The following is a 22793-nucleotide window of genomic DNA, read 5'->3' as shown; positions in this document are numbered from 1 at the left end:
ATCAGGTGATATGTTTGCATTCCAGACTTCACGCTGTAATTGACTGCATGAAAAAGTGAAAGTTTGATATCATTGTTTATTTGCCCTTTACTTAAAAATTGGGAGGTATATACAAACTGTTGTAATTCCTCCACCGTTCATCTTATTTGGATGTAAATTTAAAAGCTGAAAGTCTGCACATTTTCTTTATTTCATTTCAAATCCATTTTGGTGGTATTCATAGTCAAAAGATGAGAATTGTATCCATGGCTCAGTATTTATAGACCTGAATACTCGAGGCATGTATTTTTCCCCACTTTGAGATTTTAGGGTTTAAGTCCTTATTTGGACACTATTTTGTGTAACTTGATGCAGCTCAAACAGGACTGGACTGACTGACCTGTTAAAACTCAAACACGGGTGTTATAATCATTTGTCCGCATAGTTCTTTTGTTTGTCCACATTCTTCCTGCACTGACTCCACCTTGAGCTTGCAGAGAAATGGAGTCACACTCTACAAAAGTCTGTTAGATTTACATGAAAAGTTTGGACACTGCTTGCATGCGTTAAAATCATGTTTCACCAACATTAACAACAAACTAAAATCATAGTTATTGGTCATAACTTCACAATAAACCGTGATTTGTACTGAATGCATGAAGATATGTCCCTGTTATTCCCTGAAGTGTATGAGGTGCTTTTGAGCGAAGATTTTCCTTTATTTATATAGCAAATTATGAAGGAAGGTTTGCTGGAGCACAAAATGTGTTTGACCCATTTTGTTATTGATATTCGCCTGGCATGCTTTGAGGCGCAGCTATGATATGGGTGGGATTATGGATGAATATCCGATTTTCCACTTTCTTGCAATGCAGCAGTTGTCCTATTACAACCCCCACCCCCCCCCCCCCCCCCCCAACACACACGTTTGTTTTACGATCTTTGTGGGGCCATCTCATTGACATAATGCATTTCGTAGACCTTTCCCCTAACTCTAACCATCAAAAATGATTGCCTACCCCTATTCCTTACTCTAACCTCAACCACAACGCAATTCAAACCTAAACTCTAAAACCAAGTCTTGACCCTCAAAAAGAGGTCTCCACTTGTGGGGTCCAGCAAAATGGCCCCACACGGGCGGGTGGGGCGATTGAGCCCCACAACTCTGAAATCCCGAAAAGTTGGCCCCACGATGGAACAAAAAAAAGAACACACACGCCGCCCCACTCTCCCTGGTGCGCTTCTCCCTCCTCGTCAGCAGGAGTCGCTGAATGGCCGACTAAAATCGGAAGTGGCATTTACCTTCCGTTTTTTTCCGCCAGTATTATGAATGAACGCCCGAAATAATTTTTTCCTTCGGAACAAGTTATCATCTAGCAAAATCGACACGGTGTGGAAGAGGCGCTCGGCGTAAGAAACACTCCAAGATGTCTGCAAGCGCCGTTTACGTATTGGATTTGAAAGGAAAGGTAAAGAGAGCTGTCTAACGGGGACCGGCCATTAGCCCAGCAGCTAACCAGCTAGCAGCCGTGCTAGCGCATTCGCTACAGGTTAATGCGAGGCGGATAACGGTCTATCGCTCATAATGTCCCATGGGATAAAAAATAAAGCCAGCAAATGCAAAGTAATGATCTGGGCGGTTGGGTATGCAGTATATTGTGTCAAACGTTAGCCGACGTGATGTGATGCTTTAAAACACCTTGAACAAACTGACAGCTGTTTCCTCTCTCTCGTACATTTAACTAGGATGCCAGGAGTAACCTTACTTATTATTATAGTTTTTAACTAATGTTTTTAGACTTTTATTTGGAACTGTTATTTAACGTCCAAATGCATGGAATTGTAAGAAGAATCCAGAATATAAAAAAAATTCACCACATCACTACACAATGTTTAGTTTATTTAAGGGTGCTTTTAGTAGTTCTGTATACTACTACGTAACACTATATTTAATACTATAATATTACTTTGCTCCTTTTTTCTCCCAATTTCTAAGGGATTAATGGCAACAGCCAGGCATGCTCGGATAGCTAAATCTATACTCAGGGTACTCTATTCAAATTTGAAGAATACAGTACATTTTATACTTCCTTTTTTTTTTTTTTTTACTACAAGTCTACAATTATTTAAATGCTGTCGACTTAATGTCGTGTGTTTTTATAGGTAATCTTTGTAGGATGAAAACTACTGCTTTTGGTCATGTCGTGTTTTTCTTAGTGATAGCACATGAGTTTCACTGGTAAATTCCAGGCATATACAATAGCTGAGAAAGGAAAGTATTCATAAAAAGAAAAATAAAGATTCATTATGTATTTCATCTACTTAGAACTGGCCTTAATATAAACATGTTCACCTCAGCTTAGAAAAAAACAAACAAATGGCAATGACATTATTGAAAAACAAGTTTTCCTTAGTCTCCCCCCCTTCTGGGATTTGCTCAAGAAACTGTTTCCAGCATTAACTTGCATCAACTTCAACAGTAAAATATAATATGAAAATAGTTTTCCCTTTTGGCAAAAATGTCTTTGTTGTCAAAACACGTATGTAAACAAATACCATCCTTAATAAATTAGAATATCAAATGTTCAACCCCCCCAAAAAAAAACTATTCTCTTGGCAGCTATTCATGATAACCACCGCCTTGCACAATAAAAATATGGACCGCTGGATAATGACCATACCCTTTAATTAATTAACATATATACTACTCACAAAAAGTTAGGGATATTTATTTGGCTTTCAGGTGAAATTTCAGGATGAGCCTAAAATAAATTCAAACCTTTACAGGTGAACTTAATGAGACCTTCTCTAACCTTTTGAATGCACATGGTCAACTGTTAAATGTTTCAGTACTTTTTGCACAAGTTGCTGTTCTCTAACAAGGAGCTTTACGGCAAAATAAAAAAATGACAATGCTCCAACTCATGGAGGTGGCATCATCAGGGAACGGCTGTTGGAAACTGGTGTACCTCAATTGGAATGGCCTGCACTTTCTCCAGACCTGAATCCTATTGAAAACCTGTGGGATCAGCCGAGTCGTCATGTAAACTCTGCACCCCAGAACCTCAATGACCTGAGGGCTGCCCTTCAAGAAAGGTGGGATGCCATGTCTCAGCAGACAATGAGTCAACTTGTGAACAGCATGAGACGTCCTTGCCAAGCTGTAATTGATGCTCAAGGGCACATGACGAGTTATTGAGACCTTGCAAATTTTTGTGGTGGTGTAGTGGTATACCCACCATTGTTGTTAACTTTTCTTTCAATGAATTGTTTGAGATGAGGAAATCACCAGTGCCTCCTTCTTCTTAAATGTCTTACTTTCACGATCTGATATCTGTAGTGCCAACTTTGTACATTTTCCATAAATTTCACCTGAAAGCCAAATATCCCTAACTTTTTTTGTGGGTAGTGTATATTTTCTGATTCGAACGATGTCTCCTACTTTGACTAAATGCTCCGAAGGTTTTTAGTTTTCATGAACTATGGTGTGGTCCCGTCAGGTGCTGGTGTGCCGGAACTACCGCGGCGATGTGGACATGTCCGAAATCGAGCACTTCATGAGCCTCCTGATGGACAAGGAGGAGGAGGGGACCCTGTCTCCCATCCTGGCCCACGGCGGCGTGCGCTTCATGTGGATCAAACATAATAACCTCTACTGTATCCTTCCACGTCACTGCATGACACACCAATGGCGTAGTCACACTAGACCATTTGAACAGTGCTTAAGACCAGTGATCCCTCGAAGCTGCGCACATACGCGATTGCGCGGTGCTCTCACCTCAGCACACAAACAAATGTCTGCAGCGCATAAAAAAAAAACAATCTTAACCTGAGCTGAATTTACTGTTTGTATTTTTATATTATCTTCCTATAAAGAAAATGAAAACTTTGTTTAGCACATGTGGATAACGGAGTGGGGTTAAAATGTGACAAAAAAAAGAAGAAGCTTAAATGCAAGGTGAACACCCATGTAGTGTCGTGGGACGGGAGCGGCTCCGTCCAAAATGAATGGGCAACACAAGGCTACGGTGATGCCGGCCGGCGAGTACCACTCACACAACAGGACACCATTCCCATTTTCCTTTCGGTTACAATCGCAGTTTGAGTGCACACAGTTGTTCTACTGTAGTTTGAAGCATACATAGATAGATTAAATAAACACACTCAGCACTGACAAGACTGCAACGACACGCAAACCCAAAGTCCAAATATGGGCGTACAATAGTTTACGAGGCTCTTAAATGAGGCTTTTCACGTGTTTCAGTTTTAATAAATCATATGTTTTCCATTATTTTTGATTTATGTGGGCCCATATTTATACAAATTGGTTTGAGACTTATGCTTAATATGACCTGTGAGATTGAAAACAATTCTAATTGTGTCGCAAATTTGATATAGAGTTGGTTTGAATTTTTTGCAACGTACATACAGCATGTCATTTATGATCTCAGGTTTTGGACAGGTGTGATACTAGTTTGGCCTCCAGCATGTTTCATGTTGCAAAGGGCTTCTTCCTGTATATAAATTGACCAACATTTAGATTTACATTTCACAGCCATTTTTGTCCTGATGGGCTTTGCTTTAATTTCATTGTTCTGACAACATGATGCGGACAAATCTTTGAGTTGCACTCACAGATATAGCTTATAAGAGAAAATGTATAAATGCATTCTTACCAATGAAATGTGCATGTAGCGCTTCTTGCAGATTTATTGGTACAACCATACACCACACATAGTGGCATTTTCACCATAGAGACAGTAAATAACAAGAAAACGCTGCAGGAAAATCTATATTTTTAATTTCGCTGGGCTTAGGCAACATAAGATTGGCTTCACTTCTCGCTACGGTGAATAAGTGGCATTTTGAGTCCATTCATTTAGAAGTCCGTGGATGTTGCTCAACGTAGTCCATGGAAGGCTTAAGAAGTTTGTGTGAATGCACAGACGCACAGAAAATTAGAAGGAACATTGCTTAAGACATACATTGAACCCCATCAAATTCAGTTGGGCATTTGCAAATGTGCACATTTACAGACCTATCTAACCTTCCTTTATTCAGTAAAAACTCAGCAGCTATTTGCTGTTTTTTTGAGTTAGGCAAAAGCAATTAAAGTGTTACTTTGGCACCATCTGGTGGACTCTTGGATTTGTTCCCTCCATCCATCCATCCATTTTTCTAACCGCTTAATCCTCAAAAGGGGGTGCTGGAGCCTATCCCAGCTGGCTTCGGGCAGTCGGCGGGGTACACCCTGAACTGGTTGCCAGCCAATTGCAGTCTTAGATTTGTTGTTAGGTTCAATTCTGTGTTGGTGTTTTTTTTTTTTTTTTAGTTAAATCCTACTTTGTTGGCAGCCCTTGAATGCACCTTGCACAGTCAAAAATGAAACTTCATTTTTGTTTTTTCCCCCAATGCTACTACTATTACTACTGCCTGTATTCCCTGACTAAGTTAACACTATTAATTTATTTTACACAATGGCTATTAAGATAATTACCATTGTGTAAAATCCTAGCGCTCATATTTTTTTGCCATGTGTGACATCACATCAGTTAGGCTAATGCGCTTTAATACTATTGATGAGCTTCATGTCAAGGTGGTTTTGTTTTTGTTGAGTCAATTTCACTACAGATTACAGTACTTTCATTCTTTACTCCGTGTGCCTACATCAGGAATGGGCAAACTCGGTCCTCGATGGCCGGAGTCCTTTAGGTTTGGGATGTTTCCCTTCTCCAGCACAGCTTATATATGATCAGCCTGATAATGATCCTTTTAATTGGAATCAGCTTGTGTTGGAAGAGGGAAACCTCCAAAACCTGCAGGACTCTGGCCCTCACGGACTGAGTTTGCCCACCCCTGGTCTACATGCTAAAGGAAAGGTGTTGATGCTTTATGATCCTCTGCATTTGTAATGCTGTGCCAATATCTTGTGTCATCGATAGGAAATTGAGAAACCCTTTTGGGGGGTGTCAATTATTTGCGGAAGTTCACGGTTCGCAGCAGGACCTATTTGCGAATAGCGGGGGCTTACTGTAAATACAACAACCTGAAGTGTGCCGTAAACGTATCAAACAGTTGCTGTAATGTGACTGAGAATTGGCACCTTAAAGGATCTTTGTGCAGTTTGTCACTTTTTTTTTTTTACTCACGACTGTCATCTCTGGCCCAAAGCGGAACTGCAGCATCTGTGTCAGGCTCGTTCATGGTGAGCGTGCGAGTACGTGCACAATCTTAAGTGCACGCCTTGTGTCCGCTACTCCCCGGGGACGCGCATGACGTCACCCTCCACCACTCCGCCCCGCCCCTCCCCAAAGAAATTGTGGAGTGTACTATATAGGGAAGATAAAAGCTGATGAGTGCAGTCAGAGTAAAACAGTCAGGGCTCTTCGTACTCATCTGGGCGTTGGTGGAGCATGCATGATGTAGAAAAAGCTTTAATATTACCTTTTTAAATGCACCTTTAAATAATAAAAATAAATACCAGTAGTCAATGTAAGCATACATTGTACTTTTTTATTTTTTTGAGAGAGCTCAGTATTGTTCATTCGGTAATTTTACCGATTCGACATGTCATCATCATTGCTCTCTCTCTTTTTTATTTCCATCCATCCATCCATTTTCTGTACCGCTTGTCCTCACAAGGGTCGCGGGGGTCTTTTTTATTTTATTTTATTTATTTTTTATTTTATTTTGTGTGTGTGCGTGCGTGCGTGCGTGTACTTAACGTAGTGTCTCATCTAACCAGTTATTTGCACAATAGAAATGAATAGAATAGCTACTTACTCGTGATAAAGTATTGCACAATAAAAATAAACAGAACAACTTCACTCACATCGTGGTTACAAATGTCTTAACCTTCGTCATCTCAGTGGTGGCAACATCGAAGAAAAACGCCAGTGTTTCCTTGGTTTTCTCCTTTTTGTACAAAATTGTCCAGGTAGGAATGACGATTTGCAAGGTAACATTTCTTTGTGTTTTGATTTTAAAAGCGACGTTTTCCTGCCTCAAGGTTTTTTCCGAGTATTTCAAAGAACTGGAGGAAGAGAGCATCCGGGATAACTTTGTGATAATTTACGAGCTGATGGACGAGTTGATGGATTTTGGCTACCCGCAGACCACCGACAGCAAGATTCTGCAAGAGTGAGAAATCCCATAATGCAATGCAGCATACAATGGCAGACTTAATTTTTTTTATTTATTTTTTTACTGTTTCACTTCCTGTGTCTTTATGTTTCCCTCCTGTCAGGTATATCACTCAGGAGGGTCACAAGCTGGACACGGGCGCTCCCCGCCCACCCGCCACCGTCACCAATGCTGTCTCCTGGCGCTCGGAGGGCATCAAGTACAGGAAAAACGAAGTCTTCCTGGATGTCATCGAGTCAGTCAACCTTCTGGTAGGAACTGATTGTTTTAGCCTTTAGATGGCAAATCTTCTACTGTTTTGAAAATGTGCTTCTCCATGCTACTTTGACTCCTCAGGTCAGCGCCAACGGCAACGTCCTGCGCAGTGAAATTGTCGGCTCCATTAAGATGCGCGTCTTCCTGTCCGGCATGCCCGAGTTGCGCCTGGGCCTCAACGACAAGGTTCTGTTTGAAAACACTGGACGTGAGTTCCCATGATAACGCACCACGGGCTGTTTCAAAAGTCTTAAATTAGTTTCGTTTTACAATGAAACCTTTTCTTTCATTTGGCATTGTAAACGAGGAACTAATATGACACATACAGTGAGCAAACTACAGAACAAAACAAATTGCATCCATCAAGTATTGCGCCAGGATGGTTCATGAGGCTCGGAAAACAAAAACATTGGTGACGATCTGGATAACGATGCTGTTGCAGCATTGTATTACTTGACACCTTTCAGTTACTTCTTGTAAAATATTTTCTGTCATGGCTTCCTTCCTTTCAGGCGGCAAGAGTAAATCGGTGGAGTTGGAGGACGTCAAATTTCACCAGTGCGTCCGCCTGTCTCGCTTCGAGAACGACCGCACCATTTCCTTCATCCCACCCGACGGCGAGTTCGAGCTCATGTCGTACCGCCTTAACACTCACGTGAGTATGATGGTTTTCAGGTGATGAGGAAGTTAGAAGTTTGAATTATTTAACACGTATGTTGTTCGCTTCAATGGGGAGTCAACCCCAATTTTTTTTTCTTGACAAGAATGTGTTCTATGCAGCCCCACTAGTCTAAATACGGTATTCTGGTTAATATTGCGTTAGTGGAATATGAGTTAAGCAGCAAAATCCAGCCGTTTTTAGCAATATCAGAAGGCAACCATTTTGCCCACTTGCTGTCGAGTGAAAATGACATCACAGTTGCTCAGGTATCAGGTAACAACCAATCACAGCTCAGCTTCAGAAAACAGGTGAGCTGTGATTGGTCGTTGCATGAGCCCTGAGCAACTGTGATGTCATCTTCAGTTGACAGCAAGTGGCAAAATGGCCGCCCCCTGAGATGGATGAAAACGGATAGATTTTGCTTCATAACTCATATTCCACAAATATAATATTAATCACAATGTCATGTTTAGACTAGTGAGGTGACGTATAAGATATTATTGTCAAGAAATGTTTGAAAGGTTGACTTCCCTTTTAACTACAGAAGGGGGATTGGTCTAATACAACTCATGTTCAAGTCTACCTCCATTACACCATTTCAATGTATTGATGGGGAAACGGAGCTATATTATATAGGTTGATAAATATCTAGTGTTCCCATTTTTGTGTCTAGTCTTGTTTTTGCTAAAATAATTCCGCTGGTTAATTTGAATGCTGATCGCCATGTTAGGTGAATGTGACGATCACCATTTTGACTGGCTGTCACTAGCACCGATATGCCAGATCGCTTCCCTGTAGCTGTAAATCTGCCATCTAAATTTGGTTAGTTATGTATTATTATTTATTTAAATGGAACGGATGTAACCTGACCCAACAAATAGGCTTCCAGGCTGCATCTGGTGGCTGATTAGTTACATACGCGTACAGCACCTTGCCTATCCTAATAGAGAGAGCAGAACTGAGTTGTATTGCCATTTGTACAGGTTAAAAACAAGGACATTGGAAGTCTTGTCTGTGTCCTTGAGTCAATTAAGGGAGCAAATGGCCATCGTCAGTGACGGATTGACAGACCTTGAAGTTGTGAGAATGAATCAGATTTGTCCAAAAAATGCAAAAGTGTTGAATTGGGGGAGACAGCTTTCAACATGATGTCGCAGCTTCGCTCCTTGCAGCCAAGTATGGTAACATACACTAAGACACATGGCATCTTAATAAACACGTTCCGGGATCTATTATAAGCTTGCTTTAATGCAGCCAGTCACAAAAATGAATGCAGTTTTTCTTGATAAACCCTATTTATATTTCTCCTTCTAAGCACCACGTGTACACTTTAACTCATTCACTGCCAGCCATTTTAGAATTTTAGCCATTTTCAATACCCACAATATGTTATGTTCAACAATGATATATAAACCGAATCTCCCAAAGAACAGACTAGGCTCTCTCCTTTCTGCCTTGTTCCATTCTTTTATAATTGACAGCAGAAAACGATGTTGCACAAGATGCAGCCATTACTCCCATGGACTTTCAAACTGTTTATTTTGTATAAAATGGGGCAATGATGTCATCTACTGGTGGTTGTGCATGAGTAAAGTTGTTTCCACGTTTGACATTTACAGTGGAGCAATCAGATTCTCCCCCATCTAGCCCCATTGAAAAAAAAATTTTAATTGACAAGTAATCTTGTTAAAGGCAGTGAAATTAAGGGAAACTAGAATTTAAAATACATTTTAAAGGATTGTTATGGAGAGATACAACAAAGTAACTAATTATTTATATTTTATGGAGAAGTGGAGGGTTTAAATAAGTTGTACTTCTTTGTCTTTCCACCCCTTTTCGGACACTGAAATTCATGCTTATTCTTTTTTCTTGTCCATATATAATTTGTATATCATTTGCATGTTCGTAATAATAATAAAAAAATTAATTCAAATAATGAATCTGAGACATTCAACCAATATTGGCAGAGAGGAAAAATGCTCAAATTGCCTACAGTACTCCACTCGTGTTTCATGCTGTAGTAATGTCTTCCGTCCGCTAGAGGGAGACTGTAACAAGAAAAAGGTTGATCGTTGCAATCCACTGAATTTGCATGCAGATGATGTGCTGTATGTGCTGTTGGTTATGTCTCAGGTGAAGCCGCTGATCTGGATTGAATCAGTCATTGAGAAGCACTCTCACAGTCGCATTGAGTACATGATTAAGGTAAGTAAGTCTGGTGTCATGGTTGCATTGGGAAGCGTCGTTATTTACGTTGTTTAAACAATTAGGTGTGGTAATTAACAGGTCAGTCTCATCTTAGAACTGCCGCCGCAGTGATTTATGATTCACTCTTGTCGTCATGTGCGTGACAAGCAAAATGTAAATGAACAAACAGGTTTCTTACTTTGACCTGACTTACCTTCCCACCGCCCATCCATCCTAGGCCAAAAGCCAGTTCAAACGGCGCTCCACTGCCAACAACGTGGAGATCCACATTCCTGTGCCAACTGACGCTGACTCTCCCAAGTTCAAGACCACGGTTGGCAGCGTCAAGTGGGTTCCTGAGAACAGCGAGATCGTCTGGTCCATCAAGTCCTTCCCTGTGAGTGACTCACAAGACGGTGCGAGTTATGCAAATGACTTTTGATTGTCGCTTGTTGGTCTTCCAGTGAGTTATTCTGGAGCCAAACCAACCTGCTTTTAATTCACATGCAATGCGGCGGTTTCTAAGATCTTGGGTAGTGATAGACCGATATGGCACAGACAATCGGCCTGGCCGATAATCGGTCTATCCCTAACCTTGGTGTCCCCGTGACAGGGCGGCAAGGAGTATCTGATGCGAGCACACTTCGGCCTCCCGAGCGTGGAAGCGGAAGATAAGGAGGGGAAGCCCCCGATCAGCGTCAAGTTTGAGATCCCCTACTTCACCACTTCAGGCATCCAGGTACACACCACTGGCAAAAGTGACACTTAACCCCTTATTCATTAGCTCAAAACTTGCTGTAAGTCATAACATTAACAGTAACCTCCAGCTTGCCAAATAGTGAGCATAAAAGGAGCCGTCTAAGGTCACCGCACTTGAGTCCATTGCACAAAAACACATGTTCCTCACTATCTCCGTATTGGAATTCAGACAATTCAAACAGGAGGCAGTCGAGCAGCTGCAAAGGTTCAGCTCGGGATGGAGCTGTCTGGCTGGCCTTTGTGTTTAAGGACATAAAACACATTTGATGCTGAGGCAAATGTTCCCATCAAAACGATGCTGCGGAAGAGCTTCCTCCTCAGTTAACTGTTGGCAGCGACAAGCCACGCATAATGACTGCATAATGACAGTGGTCCCGTGATTATACGCGGCGCAGGAACGCGACATCACATTTTCCCATGTCGTGACGGGGCGCATTGCGAATGACGCTTGGCAGTGCATTCAAAGACTTGTTTGTGCACTGCTCAGGTCGCCATAATTGCACAAATGCTTTCCACATCAAACCCAAGTTTAACAATGTACATATATATATATATATATATATATATTTTTTTTTTATTCAGTGACATTGCAGAAGTCTTATTTTCCCATACCCGTCAAAGATCATACCACACACAGTACGAGGCATGTAAAGAGGAAAGAAAACAGTGATTCCAAAGCATTTGGTCTTGGTGTTTAAATTGTTCTTTCCTGGGACCTAAATTGGTCTGTTGAACAAACTTAACTTTATTGCAAAACGTACATGCATGCCCAGTTAGGATATATGGTGGACATCTGCCACCGTTATTTCTAGTGGAGCAACGTTTTTACTTGCATCTTGAATTCATATAACTGGTGACATTTTAAAATGTCAAGTGAACCTTTTTATAGTGTCCATACAGTACTAAAGGTTATTAATGACAATAGAATGTGCGGTGGTGAATCATTTGTATACAGCTGTAAATCAGAGGATAACCGGGTTGGCACACGACAATGCAAGTTCAAAGTTCAGCCGCACTGAATCTAGTCTGAGCTTCGACCATTTTTTAGTCTTGACAGAAGGGAGACATTTTGCTAAGTGATGAGGCAAAATCAACTTGTTTGAGCTTTTAGCCATGTTAAAATGCTCATTCCTCACCACAAACAAAGGGATCTATTCCGCCATTCACCCATCTTTGAGCATTCCTGCTCATTGCTGCTCTCTAAAGCTCGTATCTCACTGAGCGGCGCAGGCCTGCCAGGGTGCGCGCGCACGTAGCGATTGTTCCTTCGGTGTTGCAAAACCTTGCAAAGACACTTTCAAACCCTCTTTAGACTCTCAACTGCCATCAAAGTTTGATCATGTTCAAAATTTCTCTGCGACTTCAGTCTGGAAAAAAAGTGGTATCGAACATTCCTAGTAATAAGTTAAAATGACGTTGGCAATTATGCTAAATGATACAGAATATAACCAATAGCGTCCAAACAATACAGAAATAGCGTTGAGGAATTAAAATACATTTAAATGTAATCTAAGATAGAAGGAAGAAAAACTGAAGATTAAGATGTTGCATGTTGGTATGTGGTATCGTATAAATATAGCCTAGGTATGCTACAGTAATATTTATGCACCATTTTTACAAACTTTAAAGTATAATATTTGCAGTGAGATATAAAGACAAATTATAATACAGGTAGTCCTCAATTTACGAAACCAATGGGTCCATAGAGGTGGTTTGTAAGTCGAATGACATTACATTTTCTTTAAAAATTAAATTTTATGAAATAATTTTTAATAATAAAAAATATGTAAAACACTTTTTAAAATGAAACCAATTAAATTATATACAGTATATACTTTCCATACAATATGCAAATTAAATAAATAAAAAATATACATTTAATTTCATCATCCGTCCATCCATCATCCATTATCTGAACCACTTTTTCTCACAGCAAATTTAATAAATTTTTACAAAACAAAATAAATATGCTTACTGATGGTGGAGTTATTGAGTTGAGTTAATGTGAGGCTGCTGAAATGAAAGGCATTGTTGGATGTAACCTTCTCAAGAAATTGTGTTTTCCGACTGTCCGTGAAGTGCACATGAATGTGATTGATTCACGATTCGATTCGATACTGATTAATCCCGATACGAATCTATAAATTGATGATTGCAACAACAACAAAAATAACTCAAATTTAGAAAATACTAATCAGTAAACTTGTTCATGTACACTGTAAGATTTGTATGAAAATGTATTTATTTATCTGAAAATTCAGATTGCAGTCTGTTTCATGTTTGAACAGCACTGAAATCAAATATTAAGGCTTAATGTTCCATTAATATGACATTCTTCCATGCTTAATGTGTAAATCCTAACCTTAAGTGAGAAGTTTTGTTGAATATTCCCATAAAAAATTGATGTTTAAATATCGATTCGGCCGCATATTGAATAGATTCGAGAATTGCGCGCTGTAATATTGCGATATATTGCCGAATCGATTTTTTGATTGATTTATTGATAAGCATGTACCGCATATTAATAGTCACAATACTGGTGGTCTATTTGGAAAGCAGCACTGTAATGACTTGTGTCAATCAAATCGTGTAAACAAACTAATGAATAAGCTTTTCACCAAGACTGTTGAGTGTCTTCAAATGTCATCCTTGTTGCTTTGATTTTGAAGTTGGCGAGGGCGTCTCCTAGCAGTGGTTCTTAACTGCGGTCCTCAAGTACCCCAATCCGGCCTGGCTGTTTTTCATGTCTCCACACAGCCAACACAGGTGTTTCAAGCCATCAGCTAATCAGCAAGCTGTGCATGAAGCCTGATAACGATCCTCAGGTTTGTTGGCTGAGAGGGACATGGAAGACAGGCTGGACAGGGGTACTCGAGGACCGGGGCTGACAAACAGTGTCCCGGCATACTCGGAAACGAGATGCTCCAATTAAAGTCAGCTGGATTGTTTAATTCATAATAGTAGTCATTTGGTCACTTTCATCTTGCTCACTTTCATGACCAAGGATGAGCCCTGATAAAGACCTGTACATGTTTACAGACAGGCGCCATTGCGCCAACGTGCAAAACGCCACTTAGGCCCAGTGTGACCGAGTGTACGCCATGAAGTGACTTGATTTTGTCTTTTCTCCGTGTTTATCGCACTCTGGTGCAGCCGGCCACCCGTGTTGTTGTGTGCTCCGTGCGTCAAGGGTCTATATTAGAGGGCAGCAGCAGACGTCTTCTCGTGCTTTTCGCACCACTCGCTCTGCGCAAGCAGCGGCAGTGAAGTTTAATTAACCCATGTAAATATCGGAGCATGGGAAAGTTCTTCTTTAACGGCGCCACTAAGTGCAGACGGGGCCGCGCAATTGAAGTGCCCGCGGTGCATTTAAGTGCTCGTATAAATGTCACGCTTTCGGCAGGTGGTAATTGACACTAGCTAAGGTGACAAGGAGGGAAGGCAGACGCGAGCCTCTTCGACAGAAATGCCACAAAATTCCAGCATCAGGACTGCTACACAAGCGCTACAATTTAAATGGCTTTTACGCAGAACCCGGCTAAATAGGATATTGCCATAACAGCAACGCGTCATGGTGTTGGATCCCGGTGTTGTGACTTAATGCTAAAATTGCTTTCAACACAACTCTCATGAGTTGACAAAACGCCATTCATGTGCGTTCTTGCCTGCGACTTTGTTTTCTGGGGCTGGCTATCGATTCTAATTTCCTCAATTGATTCAGGTCAATTCACCCCCCCCCCCCCCCGATTCTGTTCACTTCACTCCAATCCGATATTTGTTAATTATGCAACATAAATTCTTAAATATCAAGGACATGATAAAAACTCCACAAATATTACAATTCCAAATTAGGCAGTAACTGATTAATTAATTTTGTTTTTTAATGATGTAACATGTTATAATCACGTAAGTGTTACACAAACATTGACATCAGCAAGGATAGGATGAAAATATTTGGCATAATTCTAATTTAAGAATTGTAAATATAAATTAAAAAATATTTTTGAATTGTCTGGTATTTGATAAACTTAAGAAAATGTTTTTAAAAATGAATGTGAACAGTAAATTTCAAGATTTTTTTTTTAAATTAAATTAAATTAAAAATTAAAAAAAAATCTGCCTTTAAAATTCTATTTTCTTATGAAATTATGGGAAGAATGGATATTAAAATAATTGATTCATAGTTCTATGAATCTACCAGGCTTGAAAAGGAAAATCGATTTGGTATTGATTCTTCTCTTCTTCTTTTTTTTAACCCAACCTTATTTTCCTGTGCCCTTTATATTTTCTATGTTGGTGACTTTTTGATAGTCTTTTGCTGTCTAATCTGGTAGCCTCTCAGAAGGTTGATAATTTCCTGGCCCCCACCGTCATCTATTCTTGCTCGTGACTTAGTTTTCCCGTGATATTTAAAAAGAAGAATGACAAAAAATTAATTTTTACTAGGGGTGTCAGGCAATTATTATTTTTTAATCATAATTAATTGCATGTCTTCAATAGTTAGCTGTCAGCTATGAATGTCTGTGCGGAAACACGAAATATTGGTTCCGGCTCTTCCGGGTCGTGCAAATATGTTTTTTAGAATAACTGTACAAAGTATTTTGATGTCAATATCGACTTAAACGGCGAAATTCGGTTTACATCGCCAGCGTAGGAACGGAACTCCGTCGTAACATGAGGACTTCCTGTATGGCATTTTTCTTACTGCTCTGAAGGCAGCAAATTCCTGGGGTCAACTTTGTCCCTGCTGTGCATGAGGACAAAATGCTGGACCAACGTGGGATCCACGCAGTCAGCTAAAAAGCCACCAAAATACCATTCTAGCCCGTGACTTTGTTTTCCTTGCTGTTTCTCAAGAACGACACAGAAAGAAGGCATTTCGTTACTGCAAACAAAGTCATAAGTTCGAATGGTATTTTGGTGGCTTTTTGATGGCGGTCGCGCCGTGCCAGCCCGATGCCTCGTGAATCCAGAAGCCGCGGCGCTCGGTGACCTCGCTGGGTCGAGGGAAAACTAGACGACCAGAGGGCCGAGGACGGCCGCCAATCCGCCAACAAATTCCTCACTTTCCCACTCTCATCTGGAAGCCAGCGCGACAGAGACATAGCGGTTTATCCTCCCCCCCGCGCCAAAAAAGAGGTCATGTCAGCCTTAAGGTGGTCAAATGCGCGCACGGGCCATGCTAATGGCGAGAGCGCGCACGTGTGCTCAAGTCACTGCTGCACAGGAGCGCTGTTTACATGCACATGCATTGCACTCGGCAGCAATCTAGTCGATACAAGTTGTGATTGTGACAGCGAGCTCGGCTGTGTCATCCAAGTGCAATCGTGTGGAGGTGTAAAGTTATTTTCAGGCCCTTTTCTCGAAACCCGGCCGTGTGGTAACACTTGTCCGTCTCGATTGTCGGTTAATGGCTTGTGAAAGTTTTACGGGGTATTGTGCTGATGCATCCAAAAAAGAAAAAAACACAAGTCATGTCAAAGATATGCGCGTTTCTCTCAAACGGCGCTTCTGTCGCCGCTTCCCCCTTCTGGTGAGTCACGCCGCTGCTTCCTCAAGTGCTCATATCGCAAGACTCCCTGAAGAAGATGAACTCTTCGTCCTCCGGAGGGCTTGGAAAGTCTGTGGTTTTGGACTGAGAGACAGAGAGAGCATGCAAAACCATACAAACCTCTCGAAGCTTTCCTGTCCTTTCGCACTTGATCGACTAAAAATACCTTGAATCGCATAAACCACCAAACAGTCAATTCTGGTCCAATTTTGAACAGTTGCCCATGATTTGGCTTGTGTTCTTAACGAGGTGTTTGTAGGTCGGATGGCTTTGTTAGCAACAAATAAAGGTAGCGTGACTCAGCACTCAAGTTTAATCGTATTGACCATGCCACAGTTGACAAAGATTAGTGACATACCCTGATCTAAATCCCCAACAAAGCGATGAGTCTATAAAGCTTCTTTGTAATTTGACCTTTTTTATTTTATTTTATTTTTTTACTTGTTTGCTTAGAGGTTTTTTGGTTGTCCTAACCATGTTTATTTATTATTTTCAAAAAACTTCCAACGAGCAGCAGTTTGGTAGATGGTGAACAATTCCCCCCCCCCAAAAACAAACAAACAAAAAACAGGCCAAGGTTTATTGCTGCTCCCAGTTCAACTTTACTGTTGAACTAAACATAAAGAGACTTATGCATTGTGTATAATCAAATCACAAAAGACTTATGAAAGTCTGCTCGCGTAATGCTAAAACACAATGTAAAACACTACAGATAGGCTAAGGAAGCTAACATGAAAGTTGCGGTAGTTAGAAATGTTTAAATGGCAAATAGAAACATAATAATAAAATAAAATAATACAAAAAATAAAAAACTACCATGCAGTGCCAAAAGCGCTCGACAAAGCCTCACATTCAGCCATTCACGCACAGATTCATACACCAATGGGAGGCTGCTGCTGTGAAAGCTGTTGCCAGACCCAAAGGGAACACAGTGTCTTGCCCAAGGACACTTTGACAGTGTGCAGTCAAAGTTGAGTCGAACCAGCAAGCCCTCGATCACGAGACAACCCGCAACTAAGCCACAGCTGCTGTAGCAACACATGCAGACCGAACATACAACAATATTCCTTCTTTATCCTATGCAAAAAACAAATCATATTATTGTGGCTTATTTGAGAATCTACTTCTGATTCCTCATCAAATCTACATGTTGTATGTCTGCATGAGGTGGACAAGGCACATACTGTTTAATTATACACATTCTATTCAATTGTTTTTACAGTTAGAATAATACATAATAAAACTAAATGCTGCTATTTTTCTGAATAAAACCATGGTGGGGTTTTTGGGACCTGGGATGGTTCAATGGCATTGCCATTCATTTAAATTGAGATGAGTGTTTTGAGTTATGAGTATGGTCATGAAACAAGTTACGGTAAACCCATAATTCAAGGAAGGACTGTACACAAATACAAAGTGATTTAAAACTTTGACCACTGAGCACATAGAATAACTTAAAAAAAAAAAAAAAATTTTTTTAGTTATTTTTATTTTTTATTTTAAGCTTAAGCCATTTAATACGACGGCATATTAGGGCCTCGTCCCCAAAAAATGTCAGAGGGTAATATTCAGAGAAAAAACTCGCAAATGTACGAGTTTATAAAGTGGTGAAATTTGCAGAAAAAACGTACAAGAATGTTTGTGCTGATACTTTTCGGTCGGGTTTTCAAATAAAGAGATAGTAATGGCTTTAACCATATCATGTTAAGAATTCACACTTTGAAGCGTTGGGTACGGCATTTAAGCATTTAAGTTGATTTATTAAAATGTATATTTACTTTTACATTTATGTTTCCAGAATTATTATTTACACGTTCATACATTTGGGTATTTTTTTGTACAAGTAATTAAATTGATGGGTCGAATCTGCTGCTCTCCGTTATTCTCTTGCATTTACCTAAAGTATGCTAGCTTCTGATTGGTTAGTGTTTAGTCAGCTGATAGGGGACGAGGAAGCGTTGTCACTCTAGCTGCCGTCCGTGTATGACGAGTAAAGTTTAAATAAAGAATGAATCCGTCTCCGATCCGTCTTTTCATTTTAGAAACAGTGTCCCATTAACACCCAACAACGAATCCTCAAATTAGACTATAGCTACGTGTATTTTTTTCTCGCCATTTTGCCACTTTATAAACACGCAAATTTGTTAGGTTTTTTTTCTTTGAATATTGCCCCCGCCCTCTAAGAATATATATTTATACGTGGCCCTAATAGTAGTTTATCAATCAATCAGTTTATTTTAAGTGCAAAATCACCATGGGACATGGTCCCAATACACTTTACAATAAAAATCACTCACAATTGAAACACTTCACAATAATATCAGGTACAAAAAGAAGCAAAGAAACACAAAACTATTTTATTATTTATATTTTATTAAATGTCATTGTGATGGTTTATGTTTTTATGATGTAGTGCCAAAAGCAAGGATGCTGCTGAAGTAAGTTTCATTGTGTACACAATGATTTAATAAAGTTTTATCCTATTCTAAAAATAATAATAATAGACACAAAAGGACAATGACAAAACGGTCACAGACCAAACCGTGCCAAAATACGGAGTAAAAATAATTTTTTTAAGACGGGATTTAAAAATTACAGTGGGGGTAGCTACTTTAACATTTAAGAGACGATTCCATATATAGTGGGCACAGTTATCTTTAAATATCACAACGACATGGAAATCTGCTCCACCAACGTGTGAATGGCATTCAGTACCAGAAATAGTACCAGGTTTGGCCAGTACGAAAGTTCCAATAGTGAACACTATCGTGTGTGCTTTGTTGGTAACTTTTCCTTTGTCGGCAGGTGCGTTACCTGAAGATCATCGAGAAGAGCGGCTATCAGGCTCTGCCGTGGGTGCGCTACATCACCCAGAATGGAGGCAAGTTTGCACGCACACTGTTGAGGTGCAGGCATTAGGCAAGAGTTAGGCAATGGCCTGCAATGTTGTGGGAACTGATGCACTTCTATAAAAATAAGAAGCGCTACAGCATGAGGCAACTTCCTGTGAAATCTGTGAAAGGGATCCTCCCCCCCCCATCCCATATTATAATGCGGAAAAGGCTGCTGCGCATTGTCGGGTCTTTAAGTTCACTAATTACCACACATCCACAACTCATTTCCTTGGCAGTCCCGTCCTCCCGCGTTGAAACGCCACCGCTACTTGATTTCTGCACAATTGCTTCTTTTATTTATTTATTCATACATTAGATTAAGTCTTGTCCCATTTCCTCCCGCAGATTACCAGCTCCGCACGCAGTAAGACAACGCCTCAGCCGGGGCGGGAGGAAGCCGGGCGGGCGGCGGCGGCGGCTGTGGTGGGGGCGGCGACTAATGAGCCGTCATTGGCAGGTGTCAGTCAAGAGACCGCAGAGGACCGACTTATTTTTGATCATTTCCCAGGCAATGCAAATATTCGACGCTGAGTTTCATACATCGGAGGAAAGCGATCAGTTTTCCAGTGCGCGGCCAACTAAAGCAGGAGTCATGTTTACGCAAAGTGTCATCAGTAAGGTCACAAATGTCACACACCTCTTTGTTGATTCTTTATTTGTATATATTTGTTACATATCAATGAGGTCAGTGTTATTAGTTACAAGTGAGCCAATCAGTATGTCTCTTTGTGTTACAGTGCCATCAGCCTTGCCCCTTTTTGTCAACTTTCAAAGACTCAAAAAGTAAATCAATCGGTTGCATGGCGATTCTTTATCTATAACCTCTTCTCTATGTAACCGCATACTGTAAAATCATTAAATGTATATTTAGAGAAAACGTGCGGACTCCATTTTGTTATACTTTTTCTTTATTGCAGCTGTTACTTAGCAATTCTGATTTGGGGCCTCTTTTGTTTTTTTAACACTGTTTACTGAACACGTGAACCACTTGAAAAAGTTACAATAAAATAGAAAACGAGCATCTCGGAATAGCTTAATCAAGCCAACGTCTTCTAAGATGGGTAAAACTTAATGTACTTTTGTCATCACAAGCCAACAAAGGAAAACATTTTCTCTCCCTTTTTTAGTTAACTTACTTCTAACTTACTTTAAACTCCATAGGCCCTTGCTGTACACTGGCCAAAGGCAGAAACCAGGATGTTCGGCCCATCTGCTAGCTAGTGCTAAGCTAACCTGGGTACAGTATTTTTGTATTTTGTCTCCCTTGTTAGAACTTTGTGAGATGCTAACAGCGAGTAAGCAAAAGTGTTGTGATACATTGTCTAGCTGGTCTTTGACTGACTGCTTAACAGGTGAATTGAATGCTCATTTGATCGCAAAACACTTTCTCACACACACACACGACGTGCACTCCCAACATACATAGCCTACTGTAGCAACCTAAACAAGTCGGTGGTTTCCTATGGTCTGGGGAGGCTGTGAAGGTAACATGAAAAGAGCTAAGCTATGCACCAGCTAGTATTGTTGTTTTGGTGTGGGCCTCTTTGACTGAAATCAGAAAATTATACTAATTAGCGCGCGTTGGGCATTATTTTGAATGGGAATGGATCAATTTTAACTGTTGGTATGCTAGCATGGGCGGCACGGTGGGTGACTGGTTAGCACGTTAATTGAACACTCCAAATTGTCCATAGGTGTGATCGTGAGTGTGGATTTGTTTTTTCGTCTCTTGTGTGCCCTGTGATTGGTTCAGGGTGTAACCCCGCCTACTGCCTGAAGCCAGCTGGGATGGGCTCCAAAAGTTTGTATACCAACATACAGATCATATGACTAGACGAAGTGCTAAGGCCGATCAATTAGGATTTTACATTTTGATATATATTTAAATTGGGCACTATTTCTCATCAGAATTAATAGAATGCTAACGTGTTTGCAGTTGATGTGCCAACATAGCAAGGTAGCAACTGGTGCACAAAAATCATTATGTTTGATAAATAAGTATTTATTTGGAGCATGTTTGGTAGCACACTGGAGAAGTTCCTCACTGCCCAGGGAGTAAGTAATCATTAGGTACGGGCTAAAACCTGCGGCACTACGGTCACAGGCTTCATTCCCAACCACTCACCACAGCGCCAGACAAATCTCACACTTGCTGTAACATTGCAGTACATCCGACCACATTGAGGCTTATGGGATGGTTCTTTTCAAGCCCCCTAATATAGATCCATTCCTAACCCCGCACCTCCGACGCGTGATATCGTATTCCATTTAGCGCCATTTCACGCTCTGTAAACAGGCCCGGCGAGCTGGAAAAAGGATGTGAGTCAAATTGTGGCGACGGTCGCAGGATGCTCCCGGCACACTGCGGCCTTTGTGCTCACCTCCAAGTTGGGACCACAGTGCAGCGGTCCACTGAGATCACTGCCATAAAAATAGGGATATTTTTTTTCCTTTCTGTCTTATGAGTCACCATATACAGGTGACCAAGATCCACGTCACCATTTTTGTGCTCCATTTACTAGTTTGTTACGTCGAGCTAATGAACCGAGTGGCCTTTCCTCATAACACTTGAACATTAGCATCTGCAACCCCTCTGCAATGGCATCCCCAAATAATCCCCCCCCCGACAGTTTTGCATACTGTATGTCTCTCATGGGAATGTGTACAAAATGTGTATCTCATCCTGTCAACTCGATGAGATAATGAGTGCTATGAAATACATATTTCTGTTTGTAGTGCACCTGGTGTTGTCTCGCCTGGAGGTGCTCTAGAGCGTTCGCGACAACGACAGTTGTGAAACGGATGATTTGCATTCTTGCATGCGTATTGTCGCAACTGGAACGGCTGGTATGAGGCCACTAATAGTGGCGTGCAGCTTCGACGGCGTATCTTGTCTGTTCCATCGCCGCCGTCTGGCGATAAGAACTTGCCTCGTCTGGCATATAACGTTTTAATGGCGGCTCTTTGTGAACTTCGGCACACAGTGAACAATGGAGGCGGAATTAATCTGCCCCCGGGTGAAACTGCGGCCCCCGTAATTCTTTTGGTTGTACAGGTAGCGTGAAACATTCTTAACATTTGTATAAGTATGATTCTTCAATTGGCCCTTTCCCATGCAGTACTTTGAATATTTGTTGCATACATGCTTGTTGCTTGTCCTCGTTACTGTCAATAGTGCACTCTAAAAATGGATTGGTTAAAACAAAACTACCAATCTCGTAGGTTAAGCTTGTATCGGCTTGATTAACCAATAAATTGGTCCGACATTGACCATTCCGGGTGGTTACGGGCATACCAATTTTATTGGTAAGCCAAACAACCAATGAAATTGGTTACAATAGAAATTAAGTCTAGATAGATCACT

At 40.7% G+C, this 22793-nt stretch overlaps 1 protein-coding gene across 1 annotated transcript; it reads left to right on the top strand.

Annotated features, from left to right (window-relative positions):
• Nucleotides 1-1252: 1252 nt before the first annotated feature.
• On the top strand, nt 1253-20319 carry ap1m1 (adaptor related protein complex 1 subunit mu 1). Its single transcript, XM_086080793.1, has 12 exons — nt 1253-1448; nt 3480-3636; nt 6849-6916; nt 6989-7119; nt 7226-7373; nt 7459-7585; nt 7890-8032; nt 10172-10243; nt 10464-10622; nt 10839-10964; nt 19341-19416; nt 19775-20319. The coding sequence occupies exons 1-12, from the start codon at nt 1407-1409 to the stop codon at nt 19795-19797; spliced, it is 1272 nt and encodes a 423-aa protein (XP_085936919.1). The 5' UTR covers nt 1253-1406; the 3' UTR covers nt 19798-20319.
• Nucleotides 20320-22793: the final 2474 nt, after the last annotated feature.

Source organism: Leptonotus elevatus, chromosome 1, assembly GCF_054856555.1.
Source record: "Leptonotus elevatus isolate MCC_2025b chromosome 1, RoL_Lele_1.0, whole genome shotgun sequence".
Classification (NCBI taxonomy): domain Eukaryota; kingdom Metazoa; phylum Chordata; class Actinopteri; order Syngnathiformes; family Syngnathidae; genus Leptonotus; species Leptonotus elevatus.
The sequence above is the reverse complement of the archived record's forward strand: the minus strand, read 5'-3'. Positions and strand labels throughout refer to the sequence as shown.

Bases quoted from the DNA above. Each gene is read 5' to 3' on its own strand.
- ap1m1 (XM_086080793.1), top strand. From the start codon at position 1,407: ATGTCTGCAAGCGCCGTTTACGTATTGGATTTGAAAGGAAAG. The intron at 6,917-6,988 runs GTAGGAATGACG...TCCTGCCTCAAG, and splicing joins TTTTGTACAAAATTGTCCAG to GTTTTTTCCGAGTATTTCAA. The intron at 10,623-10,838 runs GTGAGTGACTCA...TCCCCGTGACAG, and splicing joins GGTCCATCAAGTCCTTCCCT to GGCGGCAAGGAGTATCTGAT.